Source organism: Rana temporaria, chromosome 2, assembly GCF_905171775.1.
Source record: "Rana temporaria chromosome 2, aRanTem1.1, whole genome shotgun sequence".
Classification (NCBI taxonomy): domain Eukaryota; kingdom Metazoa; phylum Chordata; class Amphibia; order Anura; family Ranidae; genus Rana; species Rana temporaria.
In genome coordinates this window covers 394,986,259-395,005,989 of record NC_053490.1, presented here as the reverse complement: position 1 = coordinate 395,005,989, position 19,731 = coordinate 394,986,259, and the positions used below count along the sequence as shown (strand labels likewise).

The 19,731-nt window shown below is 40.1% G+C and overlaps 1 protein-coding gene across 1 annotated transcript in view; it reads right to left on the bottom strand.

Annotated features, from left to right (window-relative positions):
* Positions 1-1,065: 1,065 nt before the first annotated feature.
* The window catches only part of EFHC2 (EF-hand domain containing 2), a 135,103-nt gene continuing 116,437 nt past the window's right edge, over positions 1,066-19,731 (bottom strand). Inside the window, exons 13-15 of the mRNA XM_040338063.1 lie at positions 16,579-16,671; positions 8,349-8,448; positions 1,066-1,274 (exon numbers count right to left, since the gene is read on the bottom strand). Of these exons, the coding sequence (XP_040193997.1) occupies positions 1,179-1,274; positions 8,349-8,448; positions 16,579-16,671 (289 nt within the window). The 3' untranslated portion in view covers positions 1,066-1,178. The remainder of the gene's footprint in view (positions 1,275-8,348; positions 8,449-16,578; positions 16,672-19,731) is intronic.

Sequence of the window (19,731 nt, the reverse complement as noted above, 5' to 3'; positions counted from 1 at the left end):
CACACCCCCTTGCCCCTAGTGGTCTGCCCAGTGTCCTACATGTACTTTTATATAATAAAAATGGTTCTTTCTGCCTGAAAACTGTAGATTGTCCATAGCAACCAAAAGTGTCCCTTTATGTCAAAAATGGTTTTAGATCAGCTAGAAAACAGCGATAATAAATTATATACACTTGCAGAATTGTGCGATAGCGATTTGTGGGGAAATCCGTCATAAAAATAAATAAATAATGACAGCAACAATTCTGCAACTGAGCAAATTTCAGTGATTTTAAATTGATTACATTATTGAATAATTTTTATTATAATTATATTATTATTTGTTATAATTATTTATAATTATTTATTATATTATAATTTATAATTTTGTTTTTAAAAAAAATGTCATACCCGGGATGCCTACAAGACTCTTGTTTGGTCAGATTTAAGTGAGTTATTTCTAAAAATTACAGGCCTACAGCATAAAACGCCAAATTTCCTTGCAAATAATGGTACCGCTTTCAGCACCTTTTTTCTGAAAGAATCATACCGCCAGGGAGGTTAATACTACTTAAATAGATGTACAGTAAGACAAAATAAGTCCACAACCTATGATATCAATTCAGTTATGCATTTGATTAAGACTCTGACTACTAATGGGAGAAATTCTCTGGGGTTACAAATAAATTCCATTGACATCTATCACATTCTATAAACAGTATGCAACAGACTGTTTTCTTCTTAGAGGACACAATCAAAATGAAGGTCAGCATCAGTATGTGATTTTATTTGTTGTAAAGATAAAATGCAAGTGACTGCTCAATAATGACAAAACCTGTATACTTACTGTATGTTTAATTTGCTCCATTGTAAATGAAAAAAAAAAAAAAAATATATATATATATATATATATATATATATATATATATATATATATATATATATATATATATATATATATATATATATATATATATATATATATATATATATATGTGTATATATATATATATATGAGAATTATGTGAAAAAAGCACATAATCTTCTATGAGCCTATATTACTCCAAGAATATCAGTACACACATAGTTATCATTCTACACTGCCTTTATTTTTCATATAGGACCCAACTGAAATGAAAAATGAAAATTGGGTGTGCATGTACACATAAAGGTGTTATGAACATGACAATTGTTATAATTTCAGTTCTGCAGCCCCATCCATTCTTCAAGAAGGAGCAGGTAGTTCACGTTCATTACAACACTGCCTGTAGCTTGTCCACTCCACTCAGCATCAAACTGAAAACAAAGAACAAAATGATTAGAATGTATAGTGTATATCATATTTTATAAGGCAAAATCATGCACGTTCCTTACCCACAAAGAAACACACTTTACTTTAGAAAACGCCATGTCTAACCTAAATCTACATCAAGATACATACCTGAACAAAGTGATCCAGTGCCCCACATCCTTGTCTTCATCTATGAGTATTTACAAACCATAGGATCTAAACTTATCCTACGTTATTCATAACAAGTTTGGCTGGGGTTGGGTTCCACCCTCAGATACATTTACTATATGCATGATGATGATACATCTATACATACCGATTAGCACAAAAACAACACACTGGGGGCGCAAACACCTAGTGCATTACTCAGGGTTTATTGAAGGAAACCAAACAGCCAAATAAATACTCACAAACAACAGATGTAATGCGCATGATATTCCCTGATGGTCAATCAACGTGGCAACGGATGACTGAGCAATAGGCGATGTTGGCAGGCTGGCTTGACCTTGTCTGATGCTGTGACACCCCACCCTATTGGGGGTGGAACCATAGGGTGCCTAGCAGGTATATATTCAAGAGGCAAACATTTGTTGGTTTGATCTCTGAGGAAGGGGATGCATCCCCGAAATATGCCAGCCTGCCGACATCGACTATTGCTCGGTCATCTGTTGCCAGTTGCCACGATATTTGACCATCAGGGAATGTCATGCACATTACATCTGTTGTTTGTGAGTATTTATTTGGCTGTTTGGTTTCCTTCAATAAACCTTGGTAATACACTAGGCGTTTGCACCCCTTGTGTGTTATTTTTGCAGCTGTGAGTTGGATTCCTCTGTCTGAGGAGGGTGGCCCTGCTGAAGCATTGTCTTTGAGATTGCATAAACCATGCATCTATCCCTGACTGGTGTCTGTCCTTTTAGACGCTGGAGAAATTGTTTGTTCTATTGCACATACTGACTAGATCCCCATTTCAAAAAATAAGCCTAGTTTTTCCTAATTTCTTATTCTAATTCAAACCCCCCATATTTTGTAATAATTGATGTGCCTGCATTAGAGCTTTAAACTGCTCATATTCAAGTTGTAACTTTTCATGGCGAACTGTATTATTTTTTTACGAAAGACAAAGTGTGCCCAAACGCTAACTTACCACAACGAACTGCAGGACTGCCATATAGGACATAATTGCATTTTTTCAGAGAGCTTAGTGCATGATTTGGTTGTTATTTACTGTTAGGCCCCGTACACACGACCAGTTTCCTCGGCAGAATTCAGCTTCCGACCGAGTTTCTGGCTGAATTCTGCCGAGAAACCCGGCCGTGTGTACACTTTCGGCCGAGGAAGCCGACGAGGAGCTCGGCGAGGAAATAGAGAACATGTTCTCTATTTCCTCGTTGTTCTATGGGAGCTCTCGGCCTGCCGAGCTCCTCGGCGGCTTCAGGGCTGAACTGGCCGAGGAACTCGATGTGTTTGGCACGTCTAGTTCCTCGGCCGTGTGTACGAGGCCTAAGGCCATGCAAACTGGAAGTTACTACAGCTGCTGTTTTTGGCTTCAGGCATTTTTTTCTGCAGCCAATAAACTCCCCAGCATGTTATCCTATGTGTCCATGCACACATCAGCTGTCGTCAGCAGTTTTTGGCAGGGGAGTTTTCTAGCTGGAAAAAAACTCCAGAATGAGTGGGTTTTGAGAGAAGTTTTTCAGGTGTAAAAATGCTCGAACTCTAAAAAAAGCTAAAAATGCTGAAAAACGCAGCTATTCTGTGTTTATCAGCGTTTTTGAGGCACAATCTTTTATGGGAGTATAGTTTTGCTTAAAGTGGTTGTAAACCCTAGGGAAAGAAAACACAAAAAAAAAACACCTGCAAGGATACTAGCTCATTATAAATTACTTACCTTACATCGAAGCCCCCGCATCGGTCCTCGTACCCCCCTCCGGCCGGCGACATTGCTCCCGGAGTTACTTCCAGGTATGGCGGCTCCGGCGCTGTGATTGGCCCGGAGCAGCGATGATGTCACTCCCACGCTTGCGCGCGGGTGCCGCCGATAATGGCGCACTCACTGAAGTAATGGCACGCAGTGAGCATGTGCCGATTAAATCGCCACATGCAAATACAAGGGATATCTTCTAAACTGTGCAGGTTTAGCAGGTATCCTGGGAAGCTACAGATAAGCCTTATTATAGGCTTACCTGTAGCAAAAAGTAGATTGTAATGCCGCGTACACACGACCGTTTTTCGGGTTGTAAAAAATTAAATTTTTAATGGTCTAGAAAAAACTTAGTTTTTTTCAACCCGATCGTTAAAACGGCCTTGCCTACACACGATCGTGGAAAAGAAAATGCTCTAGCATATTGCGGTGACGTACAACACGTACGACGGCACTATAAAGGGGAAGTTCCATTCGGATGGCGCCACCCTTTGGGCTGCTTTTGCTGATTTCGTGTTAGTAAAAGACGATTCGCGCTTTTCAGTCTGTTACAGCGGGATGAATGTGCTTACTCCATTACGAACGCTCCCGTCTCATAACATGCGCATTTTTTTCACGTCGTTAAAGCCCACACACGACCATTTTGTACGAGGTTAAAAACAACAACGTTAAAAATGTAGTGAAAAAATAAGAGCACGTTCGAAATTTTTAATGGCCATTTTTTGCATCGTGAAACATGCTCTGAAGCCCACACACGATCGTTTTTAATGACAAAACGTAATTTACAAAACGTAATTTTTTACAACCCGAAAAACGGTCATGTGTACGCGGCATAAGAGTTTACAACCACTTTAAAATAAAGCTAAAAAATTATAAAAACGCAGAAAAACTAATTTTACAGCTACAGCTTTCTACAGCTAACGTTACTGGCTTTTTTATAACGTCCAATGCAAATGCTTAGCTATGGAATGAGGCAAACTGAGACAGAATGGCTCTTGCTAGAAATAAAGGGAATGTAAGGTATTTTAAAAAATAAAATACAAATTTAATTAGTGCTCCCTAAAATTCTAATTTAATTTTATTGAGTTTATGCAGATAAGAGGTAAGGGCCATCGGCGCAGATTTTGTCACAAATTTACCCTAAAGCAAAGTCTTAAACCTTAGGTCGTGCTAGGTAGGGAGGACAATTAAAAAGTAGGTTTGTTTTTCTTTTCAGGGAAAATGCCACACAGTAATCCGACTAAGCAGCTGGCATATACCTGGTTGCAGCCAAAGTAGATAAATTGGTATAATTAGGACACTGTGTGTTATGCTGCAGTTTATAAATGGCCCATGTGTATTGTAAAATGCATTCCAGATGACTGATATCACAACAAAAGCTTGCCATGTATTGCCACCGTATGGCACAATGGTTATATTTTTATACTGTTTTTATCATACAGAAACCCAATTTCATACTTGGTCTCACATTTGTGACAATAATAGTTCGGAAAATCTTAAAACATCTGATATCAGTTGTCACAATTGTGCACTACAAATAGAATAGAATGACTTACATTCATTCCTATCTACTCTCACATGCGGTATATTTTCCACCACGCAGCAAATACATAAAACTGTTACTGAATCATGTGTCTTCTTTCTCTACATTGAAAATATTGTCTATGATATTTATATTGTAAAAAAAAAAAAACCTGGAGACAGTAATTTTCTTATTCAGACACAGCATACGTTCACTTTCAAAAAAAAAAATGCCAATTTTTGCAGGTTAAAAAAATGTGCATTTATTTAATTTTTTTTCATGGATGCAATGCCAGGCTCCTGCATACCCTCAGTATAGTATATATAGTATATACTGGTGAGGGGAGACACTGGACACCTTTGCTGCCATTGTGCTATATCCTGGGTGTGCTGTGCGCCATTGTGCCTTTAGGAGGGGTGGGCTCCCTCCAGGCTCATCTGCCCTCTGCCTATCCATTATAATGCATTTGCTTCTATTATGGAGGCTCTCACGATTTAGAGTTAGGACTGCAAATATTAATGGGGTGCGCTGCAGTGTTAATTTCATCAATGAAAACGTGTTCGTAAAAGATTTCGTGAGCCACATTTTTACAGTGACAAAAACGAAACAAAAAGTACAGCACATTTTCGTCCACTGACGAAAACTGCTACGAAAATCAGATAAAGGATGAAAAAGGGATGAAAATGGGAGGCAGGGACGTTAACCCTCGTAAAGTAACTTCCAGTCTATCACAGAGCTTCTGCAATCCGCTCCCAGCAAGCAAGCACACTGTCAGGCGCCCAGAGCAGGGCAGACTGTGAGTGTACAGTAATAACATTTGTGGTACATTACAATTACAGCAGGCCTGAGGCCTCCCCTCCCCTCCCCTCAGACCATCGTCCGTACAGAGCACCCTCAGACAACCACCATAGCACTGTGCAGCATTACAGGCCTTCTCAGGCCACTGTCCAGAACACCCTGGAGCATTGCAGGCATCCTCAGACCACCTTTCCGAGCACTGTACAGTATTACAGGCCTCCTCAGACTGCCCAGAGCGGCTAAATCTGTATCTGTGAGTTTGTTCAAACCTTAATACCATAAATAATAACATGATATCAAATTTGTTTTACTTCAGAAGTATATAAAGAGTTTGGAAATTTTAGAGAAATGCTTAAATAATGCATTATTAGTTGACTAAAATGATTTTATTAGACTAACATGTACTGGAGATTTTAGTCAATTAAAATACGATGACTAAGATGGGACTAAAACTAAAATGCAATCTTAATCAAAGACTATGACTAAAACTAAAACACTTGCAGAAGACTAAAATGAGACTAAAAATAAAATGCAATTTTAGTCTAAAGACATTGGGCCAGATCCTCAAAAGAGATACGACGGCGTATCTACTGATACGCCGTCGTATCCGTTTCTATCTTTGGAACTGATCCACAGAATCAGTTTCCAAGAGATAGACAGAAGATCCGGCATGTGTAAGGGACTTACACTGCCGGATCTTAGGATGCAGTACCGCATCCGCCGCTGGGGGCATTTCGCGTCGAAATGCCGCCTCGGGTATGCAAATTAGCACTTACGGAGATCCACGAAGCTTTTCAGCTTCGTTTTTTCTCCGTAAGTATTAAGTTGCATGTGTAAAATTAGGGCTGCTTTTACAAAGTGTAAACTGTTTACACCTTGTAAAAGTAGACCCTTCTGTCCAGCGACGCTTTTTTTTTTTTTTTTTTTTTTTTTTTTTTCGCTGTATCTTTTTTTTTTCCCGACGCAACTTTATTGACCCGTCGCGATCCACAAAGCTCGGCGTAACGTAATTTTGCGCTATGCACGTCGGGAAAATTATGTCACGAGCATGCACAGTACGGCCGGCGCGGGAGCGCGCCTAATTTAAATGGGAATCGCCCCCAGTTGAAGAGGAACGCCTTGCGCCGGCCGGATTTAAGTTACACCGCTCAAAATTTCTAGGTAAGTGCTTTGTGGATCGGGCACTTAGTTAGAGATTTTGCGGCGGTGTAACTTAAATGGCAAAAGTTACGTTGCGCCAGGTTTTTGAGGATTAGGCCCTTTAGTCTTAAGTCTAAGACTAAAACAAAATTGAAATTTTCGGCCAAAATTAACACTGGTGCCGTGAAGTGGCTCTGCAAATTACACATGTATTTGCAAATGTGTGCAACTAAACTCATGTTTCTAAAGCCCTGTACACACGATCAGTCCATTCGATGAGAACGGTCTGATGGACCGTTTTAATCGGTTAACCGATGAAGCTGACTAATGGTCAGTCGTGCCTACACACCATCGGTTAAAAAAACGATTGTGTCAGAATGCGGTGACATAAAACACGACGACGTGCTGAAAAAAACTAAGTTCAATGCTTCCAAGCATGCATCGACTTGATTCTGAGCATGCCTGGATTTTTAACCGATGGACGTGCCTACAAAGTTAAATTTAAAACAAGATTGTTTTTTTTTAACCTATGGATATATATATATACCTCACAGGTGGGGCAGGCAGACAATTATTGGAGAACAGGAAAAAATCAATAAACTACAAGAGCACTATGAGAGCGCTCATTAGCGCTCCCACAGTTCAATGAGAACTAGAAGCCATCTGTTGCAATGGCAGTTGTTCATTCATTCTCAGGACTCTGTGAATGAATGACATGGCTGGGTGGGTGAAGCCCTGCACAGCCACGTTATTTTCAAATTGCGACTTCAGGTAAGGGGAGAAGATGACCAACCGCTGTCACGATGAGGGCGGGGGTCGGTGGTGCAAAGCGAGGTTGCTGAACATGGTACACCTAAATACAGGTGTAACATGTTCAGAAAAGTGAACTTATCCTTTAAAGTTCTACCTTGCCATTTTTCAGGCTATGGTTGACATTTAGCACCAAATTTTAATACACTGATGTTAGGTATACCATTATTAATATTGTGTTTTTGCACAGTTTGAGGCTGAAAAATGTAATTAAACCTTGCCACACACAGTAAATCCACGCACAGATTAAACCTAGATTTGGGTACAGGCAATCTATTAGATTAAAACATCCGTATTCATGGACAAATTCTATGTATAGGCCGTAGAGAGAGCAACAGCCATAAATATATGAGACGTAACTATATTCACTGATGCAGCCCATGCAAAACTTGGTAACATCATATTAAATTAGGTCTAAAGAAATGTAATTTGCCCTATACTCGTTGTGTGGATGGGCACCCTAAAACCCAATAGGATCCCCAGGAATTAAAAAAAAAACACAGCTCTTGCTGTCCCTCGCAGACCCACTTATTCTGTTATCCAGAGCTGGTTTCTTATGGGTTCAATAAGCTCCAGTGCCATTCAAGCCATTTCCTGTGAATGCAAGGCATTATGGGCCAACCTCAGGGGGGGGGGGGGATCATTATGGCATTCCACAATCACAGTAAAATGATGTAGAGAAGAGTGCTGATGCCATTATGCCAGCACTGCTCTCTGCATCATTATGGACCACCGAGGACCACCACCTCACTTGAGTGGCCTGAAGACTTCTGAAAAACGATAACAAAAGACACAGAAAGTACAAGTGAAAGAGCAGGTGGGGGGACACAGAAGGCTAAGGGAAGCTGTATATATGCGTTAATATAACAGGTTCTTATGGTTTACCTGAATTGGTGTGGTTAGTCTTGCTGGACTTGGATTTTCTCTCCAGTTAAGGCCTGACACCAATTTCATATAATTAATTGCACCTCCACTTTCTTCATGTCTGCACAAACCAAACAACATATATTAAGTGAATACATATACATGACATATACATGACTCAAACAAAGCTACTACATTTTTTTTACATGTAATTAATTGGATTATTCAGTTGTGGATGTTGGCATAGACCCAACACGGGGACCATTACATGAACATTACAAAGATTAACATTACAGTTTCTTTATTTTCAGATTTAGTATCAGTCCCAAAAATTTCACAAACTGGAACCACATGTGGAATCTGTGCAGTTGCCGCTTACTACATATATTTTGTTACATTTGTTGACATGGTGAGTTTGTTACACTGATGCGAGTCTGGTGTGTCTTTGTACTGTTTTCATTCTATCATCACTTCTTTTCTGTCCCCTGCTGAACCATGTTTTTGTAATATTCCATGCTTTTACATAATGAGACAACCATTTGGCCATCCTGTCCCATTTCACAAAACATTATGACTTTATTGTGAACCATAAAGTAAAATGAGTACTTCTGTATGAATTGCCATGAGCCTTGTAATATGGATATCATATAGGGTTTACAGTGAAGGATGTGGATGTAGTATGCTTCCACTACAGGCATTAAAGCTGAGCTCCAGGCAAACCAATAAATACACATTTAAAATACAACTGAAGTTTTAGCTGCCAAAGTATTTGTAATTTAGTTTAGCAAGTCCTGCCAGACAGCAGTAAGGTTGGTGACCTCACTGTTCTCTACTGCAGTTGATCAATATAATTTGGACACTTCCTTGTCCCAAGTCTGTAATTGGAAAAAGAAGAAGCAGCAAACTGATTAAGCTACCTCTTCCATATTTCTTTCTGTCAGCATATTACTTGTTAGCACATATACATGCAGCAGAGACTGGTTGGATTAGAGTGCTGACATACCCTTTCCTGGTCTACCGTGCAGAGGTTACAGCCTAATATCAGGAAAATGCAAGCATGGGTTTGTGTTTTTTTTTATTAGAACCATACTAACCTAGGTGGATGCAGCATCACTCCGATGTTGAATCTGTCCCCCGGCGCCTCTAACACTGAGAACCGAGGGATCAAAAAAAAAAACAATCGCTCAGTTCTCACAGCTCTGTGAGCAGAGAATTGCTCTGCTCCCGCCCCCTCACTGGAGCGCTGGGCTGGCGAGGGGCGAGAGCAGCCAGATCAGGCTCTCAGTGGCTCGCTAAGTGGCTGAGCAAGGTGCCCAGTCCAGGGATCTGGGTGGATCCTGACTCTATGATCGTGATGACTCCCAAGCCTGGGCCGACTCTGTGATGTCAGCAAAGACCGGACTTCAGTCCTCTCTCTCTGCTGAAAACGGGTCACAGGAGTGCAAAACTTCTCCTTTAAAGTGACATCATAACATATCCTTATTCTCCAAAAAAGAATCTATACACATCCAATACTTCATAGCCGTGTGATCTATTTTTCATGAACTTTAACCCTGAAGAAATGGCAGCACTCCAAGATCCATCAAAATTCTTATTTAACCTCCCTGGCGGTATGATTCTTTCAGAAAAAACATGCTGAAAGCGGTACCATTATTTGCAGGGAAATTTGGCGTTTTATATTGTAGGTCTGTAATTTTTAGAAATAACTCACTTAAATCTGACCAAACAAGAATCTAATAGGCATCCCGGGTATGACATTTTTTTAAAAACAAAATTATAAATTATAATATAATAAATAATTATAAATAATTATAACAAATAATAATATAATTATAATAAAAATTATTCAATAATGTAATCAAATTAAAATCACTGAAATTTGCTCAGTTGCAGAATTGTCGCTGTCATTATTTTTTTTTTTTTATGACGAATTTCCCCACAAATCGCTATCGCACAATTCTGCAAGTGATTATAATTTATTATCGCTGTTTTTTAGCTGATCTAAAACTATTTTTGACTTGCTATGGACAATCTACAGTTTGCAGGGAGAAAGAAACGTTTTTATTATATAAAATGACATGCATGACACAGGACAGACCACTAGGGACAGGGGGGGTGTGTTTTTTTTACATACAGTACTGTAATCTATAAGATTACAGTATACTGTATGTAAGGTGTTTGTTTACGTTTTTGAATTTGGCGCCGTTCTCCGTCCCCGTGCGTCGTAACGTCGCAGGGAATGGAGATCGGCGTCACACGGAGGCACTGTGTGAATCGAGCGAGGTCCTGCTCGCTCACACAGCGCGGTGGCATCGCTGGATCCAGGGACAAGGTAAGTAAAAAGTGCCTGTGGATTCAGCGAGGCGAGCCGAGACTGACTCGGGGTTACCGATCGTAGCAGGAAAATTTAACCCCGAGTCAGTCTCGGGAACACCGCCAGGGAGGTTAATGAACGAAAGTCCCAAGTGATTACAGATAGTTCAAATGGTAGACGCGTTTCACCCAAAGATGTGCTTATTCATTACTGTGTTTTTCTGCCTCCTTGTAATGTCCTCTGTGAGCTCTTAAATGTCTCCTTTTTGTGGACTGCTTTATACACACTACAAATCCCATAGTCCATATTCCCAGTCCATCTCAGCAGTGAGCAAGAGGGTGGCTATGTTCATACACACACACTGGGGTTGATTTACTAAATCTGGAGAGTGCAAAATCTGGTGCAGCTGTGCACGGTAGCCAATCAGCTTCTAACTTTAGCTTGTTCAATTAAGCTTTGACCAAAGAAAAATGGAAGCTGATTGGTTTCTATGTAGAATTGCACCAGATTTTGCACTCTCCAGTTTTAGTAAATGAACCCCATTGGGACCATGAAGAATGAATGTAGCCACCCACTAAAAGAAAGTTGAATCACAGCAGCAAAAAAAGAAAGAAAGAAGGATTTTTGAGATTTAGAGGAGGCTGAGAGCAATAGAAGGTACTAGAAATATACTTGAGTACATGTATCTTAAACCAGAGTTTAGTGTCACTTTAAACGAGTTGAAAAACACAACACATGAAAAATACTTCTGGGCAACACAGTACACCACAAATGTACAGATCATTGACATCTATGTATTGTGGTGTGCTTTAGTGCAGGTGCATTGGTTACTGTATACAGAATGTGTAGTGGGATGCTCTTCTGAATGAGTGGCAACATACTTAAACAGTACCACTATTTGTAAAAAACTGCATTAAAACACAGGATTTTTTTTTAAAATCCTGCCTACCTGCTTGCCTAAAACATAAAATTATTGAATATTAGTTAACACCTAACTGTATTAATTTAAGTTTAAGTTTACTATAATTTAAGTTTTAGTAATTTAAGTTTTTATATATGCCTAACGTTCAGCTTTAGCAGAATATTCCCAATCACAGAAAAAAAAAGAAAAGGGAAAAAAAACTTTGATTTGTAAATAATAACCAGTAGTTTTAGTCCCTACCCCGCTGATCAGCTACATAGCCTGCTTTTACTGCAAGACTACAGTGAACAAAATCAATTTTTTCCTAAGTAAGAGATTAGTCGCTTTTGTTCTGTGAGAAAATGTAAGCTGACTAGCTGTGAATGCATTAGCTACTATAGAGCAGGCTGTATTTACTATGATCCAAGGTTGGGGTATACAATTCCCTCTTCTAAATGGAAACCCCTTCAAAGGAGAAAATGGTGCAGATATCAGGTGCACGAGACAAGCTTCAGAATTCAGGAGCAGCTAAAGCATTATAACAGCTACTACACACATAGGCAGATGATGTAGTCAATGTACAATCAAGCAGGGACGGCCCGACCATTAAGGATGCATGGGCGCACAGGCGCCGCCTCCCCTATCCTTACCGACGCCACCCCCTATCTATGAGTCCGGACTCTTTCAGGATGCCAGCTGCATGAATTACAGTGGCAGGGGGGGGGGGGTGTTAGGGAACCTGATTAGAGCCAGAGGCTCTAAAAGGCATCAAAATAGGGTGGGTTGCATTGCGGTCGGAGTCCACCCAGGTGTGTTAGAATAGCAAATGAATATTCACTATTCTCACACTGAATCACCTCTCCACAAATCAAGAAGCATGGCTCTGAGACATGTTTTCCAAATTGACTGAAAGTAGAAGCATTCCAATTGGTCTAGCTGGAAGGAGAGCATGGGAAGGGTAAGACGCCACAAGTCAGGAAGCACTGCCCACCATAGAGGGGAAGGAGAAGCCACAGTGATGCAGAGGAGGGGAGCAGCGGAAGGGGAATCAGTTGCCCATCGGGAAGCGCTGCTTGCCATAGATGAAGTAAGTGGCGGGCTCCTAATCGACCGACCGGACCGGGAGGGGTGGGGGTTGCCCGATCTATGGCCCCCAAAAAAATATTACCACCAGCCTCCACTGAAATCAAGCCTACCATCTTGGACATTCAGCATTCAACAGAATAATAAGTCAGCTTGTTAACTTTTTAAGTAGGTGGAGAGTGTAGATAACATCATATTTCTGAAAGTGTTTATAACAAAAGAACTGTCATGGCCCCTTAATATCTACAATTTAGTTGAGAACGCACAGAGACTGTTCCACTTCAAGAAACTTAAATAGGTTGGATTGCCATTACAATTCCTGGTTAACTGTTACCACTGCATTATAGAGAGCATCCTTTTCCACTGTTTTATAGTGTTGTATGTTGGCTGCATGTTGGAGAATAAAAAGCATTTATCCCATGTGGTAGGAACAGCACAGAAGATTATAGGCATTGATTTATCCAATTTGGATGCAGTATATGCTAGCTGATTAAAGAAAAGAGCCAGTGCTAGTTGTGACCCAGCACATCTAGGATATAATAAGTTTACTCCACTACTGTCAAGGAAAAGATACAGGGCAACTGAAACATGCACAATTTAGTTGCAGTACGGGTTCTTTCCCAGGGCTGTACTTGCCAAAATGCACATGATTTCATTTTACCAATGATATGTTTGGAAAGTTTTATCTATTTTTATTTGTTTTTGCTATAGTATGTTTATTTTTATTTTTTAGAATATATTGAGTTTTGCAGAGTACAAAAGCAAAGAAAAACAAACAGAATCACATCAGGGTTCATAACATAAGTAGTACATTAAAGCAGGGGTTCACCCAAAAAAAATGTTTTAACATTACATTCAGCCGAGTTGTCATAATGAAAATCGGCAGTTTTTTTTTACTTTATCCCCGTACATACTGTATTTTCACCGCCGCTTCCGGGTATGTCTTCTGCGGGACTGGGCGTTCCTAATTGATTGACAGGCTTCCGACCGTCGCATACAGCGCGTCACAAGTTGCCAAAAGAAGCCGGACTGCGGGTCGGCTCTATACGGCTCTATACGGCTCCTGCGTTCGGCTTCTTTCGGCAACTCGTGACGCGCAGTATGCGACGGTCGGAAGCCTGTCAATCAATTTTTTGGGTGAACCCCCGCTTTAAACAATTGGATAAAGGGGGACTTTTCTTAAAGAAGAGAAATAGGGGGTTATTGCACTGAAAGTGCACTTGGAAGTGCAGTCGCTGTAGATCCGAGGGGGACATGCAAGGAAAATAAAAACAGTATTTTAGCTTGCACATGATTGGATGATAAAATCAGCAGAGCTTCCGATAATTTCAGATCTACCACTTTCAGTGCAATTTCAAGTGCACTTTGTACTTGTACTGCAAAGTGGATTTGCCTTTCGTAAATAACCCCCATAGAGACATGAATGGAACAATACTGGGCAGGGGAGAGGGTAAAGAAAATAAGAAAGTATAGTGTAGAACAGGGGTCTCTAAACTTTCTAAACAAAGGGCCAGTTTACTGTCCTTCAGGGGGGCCGCACTGCACTGTGGCCACTGGGAGAAGAAAATGCCCCAGTGTCAGTAAGAGTAAACAGTGCTCCATCATTGGCGTCAGTGGGAGGAATAGTGCTCCATCATTGGTGTCAGTAGGAGGAATAGTGCTCCATCATTGGCGTCAGTGGGAGGAATAGTGCTCCATCATTGGTATCAGTGGAAGGAATAGTGCTCCATCATTGGTGTCAGTGGAAGGAATAGTGCTCCATCATTGGCGTCAGTGGAAGGAATAGTGCTCCATCATTGGTGTCAGTGGAAGCAATAGTGCTCCATCATTGGTGTCAGTGGAAGGAATAGTGCTCCATCATTGGTGTCAGTGGAAGGAATAGTGCTCCATCATTGGTGTCAGTGGAAGGAATAGTGCTCCATCATTGGTGTCAGTGGGAGGAAAAGTGCACCATCATTAGTGCCCTAATTGTAGATGTAATATTGTCCCAAGAGTCGGATAAAGGCAAGCAAAGGGCCACATCTGGCCCTAGGGCCACAGTTTGGACAACCCTGGTGTAGAGATAATACCACACAGAAAGAAATGAGACGGGGGGAACAGTTAAGGTAAAACTAATAACCAAGATCAGTCCTAGGAGTCCTGATCGTAGAAGTGCTATAAGAAAGGTTGGTGAATTTAGCTCAAACTAGCTATGATGAAGTTCTTGCAAAGACCACATCAGGTGTTGCTAGCACGGTTGTGCATTTGTAGTAGACCTTGAAAGTAACAGAATGAGTTAACAAGGATAGAGGTTTCCTCAGTGGATAGAGTGGTTGACATGAAGGATGGCCATCACTGATAGAAATGGTGTTTGTAAAGGGAATACAATATAAAGTATGTTATCTTGATTTTTGGGGATTTTTATCATAGGTTATCTTATAAGTATACAAAGAAGGTATGTGTTTTGGATAATTGTTAATGGTGTATAGATATGGCTGTGTTATATTTTTGTATGCTATTTATTACTGTTGTTGTAGAGGAGTTTTGCCAAATATTGTATTGAATACAATTACAATAAAGTATATGTTTATCTATCTATCTATCTATCTATCTATCTATCTATCTATCTATCTACAGATGAAGGTACAAAAACAAAATAATATGTCTCGCAATCCATACCTTTATGTAAAATAAGGACCACAACTTAACATTTAGATCATATACACTTTGTTCAATCATGCACTTGATTATGTGCCAATATTATTTTAAAGGGCATCTCCAGTCAAGCAGCCAAAATACACATCTGAAACATATAGATGTGTTTCAGATGTTTACCTGACAAAAGTTGTAAAGTAATGCATATTTTTTGTGATACTCCCATTCCTATTGCATTACAGTATCAGGAAAGTGACTTAATAGATTCTGCAGCTCTGCAAACTGTGTCACTTCCCGCCTACTATACTGGTGACAACCATCCTGAGCGCTCTACTTTGTCCAAGAACAAGAGTTCCTACTCCTAAGCACTTTCACCGCAGGCTGATATAAGCTTTCACTTATCTTTTGCTGAGTCTGTATGAAGGCAAGTACTATAGCTGAACTGAAAAATTATATTCTTAAAAGAATATGGCCCGGATTCACAAAGCACTTACGCTGACGTATCCCGAGATACGCAGCGGAAGTGTAACTATGCGCCGTCGTATCTATGCGCCGTGCCCACAATCTGAGATACGCCTAAAAATAGGCTTCATCCGACCAACGTAACTTGCCTACGCCGGCGTATCGTGGGCGCATATTTACGCTGGCGCTCCCATTGATTTTCGATTCAAATATGCAAATGAGGCAAATACGGCGATTCACGAACGTACTTGCGCCCGGCGCATAATATACGCGGTTTGCGTAAGTCGTAGTCCGGTGTAAAGTTATTCCCCATATATGAGGCGCAACCCATGAAAAGGTATGGACCAGGGAACAGAAGCCGTCGTATTTTACATTGTTTATGTTGTACGTGAATATGGCTGGGCGTAGGTTACGTTCACGCCGTAGGCAGTGATTCGACGTATCTTAGGCAGTGGTTTTGACGTGATTCTGAGCATGCGCACTGGGATGCGTCCACGGGACGGCGCATACGCCGTTCATTATTCGTATCTGTCTGGTGCTCGGCCCATCATTTGCATGGGGTCACGCCTCATTAGCATGGCTCACGCCCACTTCCATCTACGCCGGATTACCCCGAGGAAACCCAGCGCAGTTTGGGAGGCAAGTGCTTTGTGAATTCTGTGCTTGCCTCTCTGCGCTGCGTCGGCGTAACGTATATTAGATACACTACAGCGGCATAAATATGCGACGATGTATGTGAATCCGGGCCTGTGTGTGTGTGTTTTTCTCATACACTTTTCTCATTCTCGCAGAAATATTTTATGCTTTATTAAGTGTTACATATACAAGCATGTCTTAAATATAAGGATGTTACTTACTTTTCCAAAATAACTCGAAGAATGTCATCAGCTAATGGTAGTTTGAAGGCTTTGCAGATAGTTTTAGTTTCTTGGAATGGAAGCAAACCTTTTCTATAAAACATGAAAAAAAAGTAAAATTTTCACAACATACAAACTAAACAAAAAAGTGACTACACCGTACAGCATACATACAGATATAAAATAACTGCAAAGTGCAAAATATAAGCCCAAATACAATAGCAACAAGGACTGGCTAGAAATACTGTACATTCTAGTACATCTGTATGCAACGTGTGAAACAAGACCCTTATTGGGCTCCTACAGTCAGTTTTTGAGGTCCCAAGATTTTAAACAAATGTTTACTTTCTTGAGTTGCTTTGTGTTATAATGTTGAGTGGTATGTAGACAACATATAATACATTTGTAATGTGTGGGCTCATATGCATGGTCCAGGTAACCTAACCTAAGCTTAATTAGAATAGGTGTATAACAGATTTGGCCATGCACCATATAACAGTACTAAAACTATGTTGATGCCCCCATCCCAAATTTACCCACCTCTCAACCAAGTCAGTGGACTGTAGCGTTTCTTCATAGGCCAAAATGGAGAAGCTTTCTTCTTGCAAGCAAGCAAGCAAGCAAAAAGATGGTTTCCCCATTGAGGCCTATAGTGAAAAAGTTATGTTTAATCCATTGACTCAGTGAAGAGGAATGCAGAATCACCAGAGGTGGTGGAGATCATTGTTGATGAGGAAGTTGCTGACTTCTGTGACGTTGGAGAAATATTTGGACTAGGGAAGAAAAGGGGGAGACATAGTTTGCCCTTACTTGTTTACAAGTACTTTTAAGAGTAAGTGTGGTTCCTAGATAGAGTTCTCCTAGCCAACACCTTCCTTCTCAGAACAAAAGCAACCCTGTTATTGAATGCAGGTACTCTGTGGGAAGGTCAACCTGCTCTCCGTGTCACAATGATTGTGGAGACTGCTGCATCCAAAAACATCCGAATACAGGATATATATACAATACTACTATAATAACATGTGCAGTCTCTTTGAATGTAACAATATTGTAATAAAGTACTCTTGTGCGTAAAGAATGGATTCATATGCGCCAAAGTGCCAATGTGCATTTAAAAAAAACGTATACAGACATTTGCAAATAATTGTACAAACTCATGTGCATATAATTCGAAAAGTGCTCTTGTGCATAACAAATACATCAAATTCCATCCAAAGTCCATATGATCCAAGGCATCCAAAGTCCATATGATTTGTGAAATCTCTAAGAACTACCATGCACCTTTATGTGTATCACCTCCACCTGTGCAAACTGCTTAACCAAAAGATGTTAACCTTCAAATTATAAGAGGCTAAAAAGCATAAAAACTCTCTATGATCTCAGCAGCAACAGCTTAGCTACCAACCAGATGTCTTTCAACCCCCCCCCCCCTGTGGCTTTCAAGTGTCTCCAGCCAAAGCTCCTTGTGTCACTTCAAAAAACAATAAACCAAACTCCATAGCCCAATATCATCCAGAAAAGCGGAATGTATTAAATAGTATAATACTCACAAACAGCAGAGTGTATCAGACATAAAAACTGCATTGTTGCTTGACCAACAGCATGCACAATGACCTCACAATTAGGCTCTTCCCAATGTGTTTTGTGTCAGGACACACTCATTATTTGCACAAGTTTGTACAATTATTTAAAAAATGTCTGTATGAGTTATTTCAAGCACATGAGCACTTTGGCACATATTGATAAATTCTTTATGCACAAGAGTATTTTACTACAATTTTGATACATTTAAGGAGACAGCGCACCCTTTTATAGTAGGATACTGAATTCAGGTGCCTGCTTACCTGGAGCTGACAGGTGCAGCATGTTGGAAGTGGTGAATTGGTTTGCACCTAGCATATGAGCATTTCTTTCCCTAAGTCCTTAACATGTGGCATTGACTCCAATGAGAAATAATGAGGGTGGCTCCAATCTCCATTCTCTAGAGACAGGACAATTATTTCCTATAAGGGGTCAAAATGCATTGGTGGTACAGTGGGAAAGAAATCCAAAAGCACAGGATGTAAACCAAGCAGTGTCTTTTATAAGGTCATATATGCTAGCTCCATGCCATCATGGCTCTGAGGTCTTATTTGTTCTGAGTGAGGTAAAAGGGCTAGACTAGAAAACTCTTTTGGAAACCATTTTTACTTCTCAATGCAACATATATCTTGTAATGGGAACTAGCAAAATTAGGTAAGTTACGAGTAACCTACTTAAAGTGATTATATCTGCAGGTCAAGGTATATCACTGTACCCCTGCTGAAAAGTGTTATTTTTGCAGGTCAATGTACATTGAAGGGATCCATATCATACCCCCAAACTTATTTACACTAATAATAATAAAGCAAAGAAACAGTAATAATAATGAACAGAAAAGAAACACAGACAATGAAAATTGTAGTGTTCGTTTATGCTAACGGTCAGTAGAGAAATGCTACCTTACATTGGAGGTCAGTAGAAAAATGTCCCATTACAGTGGTGGTCAGTGGAGAAATGCCCTCTAACAATGATTGTCAGTAGGGGAAGAGCATTTTGCATTGGTTGTTAGTAGAGATATTCCTGCTTTAATTGGAGATCAGTGGAAAAGTACCCCCTTATATTGGTGGTCAGTTTAATGTCCCCTGGCATTTGTGTTCAATGTAGAAGTGTCCCCTACTGAAATAAATATGGGGTGGTTTTGGATCTCCCCTATTTATTCTAAATATATATTATCTTGTCTATTCCTATAATTAGCTAGGCTATCAAAGCTCTGATAAGGTTAATGATGATGGTATAACAACAATGCTAGCTATAAAATAAACACACTGCTTAAATAAGCAAGGGTCTCATTTATTTAACAAAAAGTAGAAACGCTACCATGAAACACTAAAATAATATTATAGAGCATATGAAACAAAAGAACATATATATCTATATATATATAAAACTCAACGTGTGTGTGTGTGTATGTATGTATGTTCCAGCATCACATCCAAACGGCTAAAGATATTAACATGAAACTTGGCACACATGTTACTTATATGTCAGCAACAAACATAGGATAGGTGGTTTAACCCTTACCCACCCCCATTTGCCATGGTCGGGGTTTTTCTTTAAAGTCCCATTCAACTC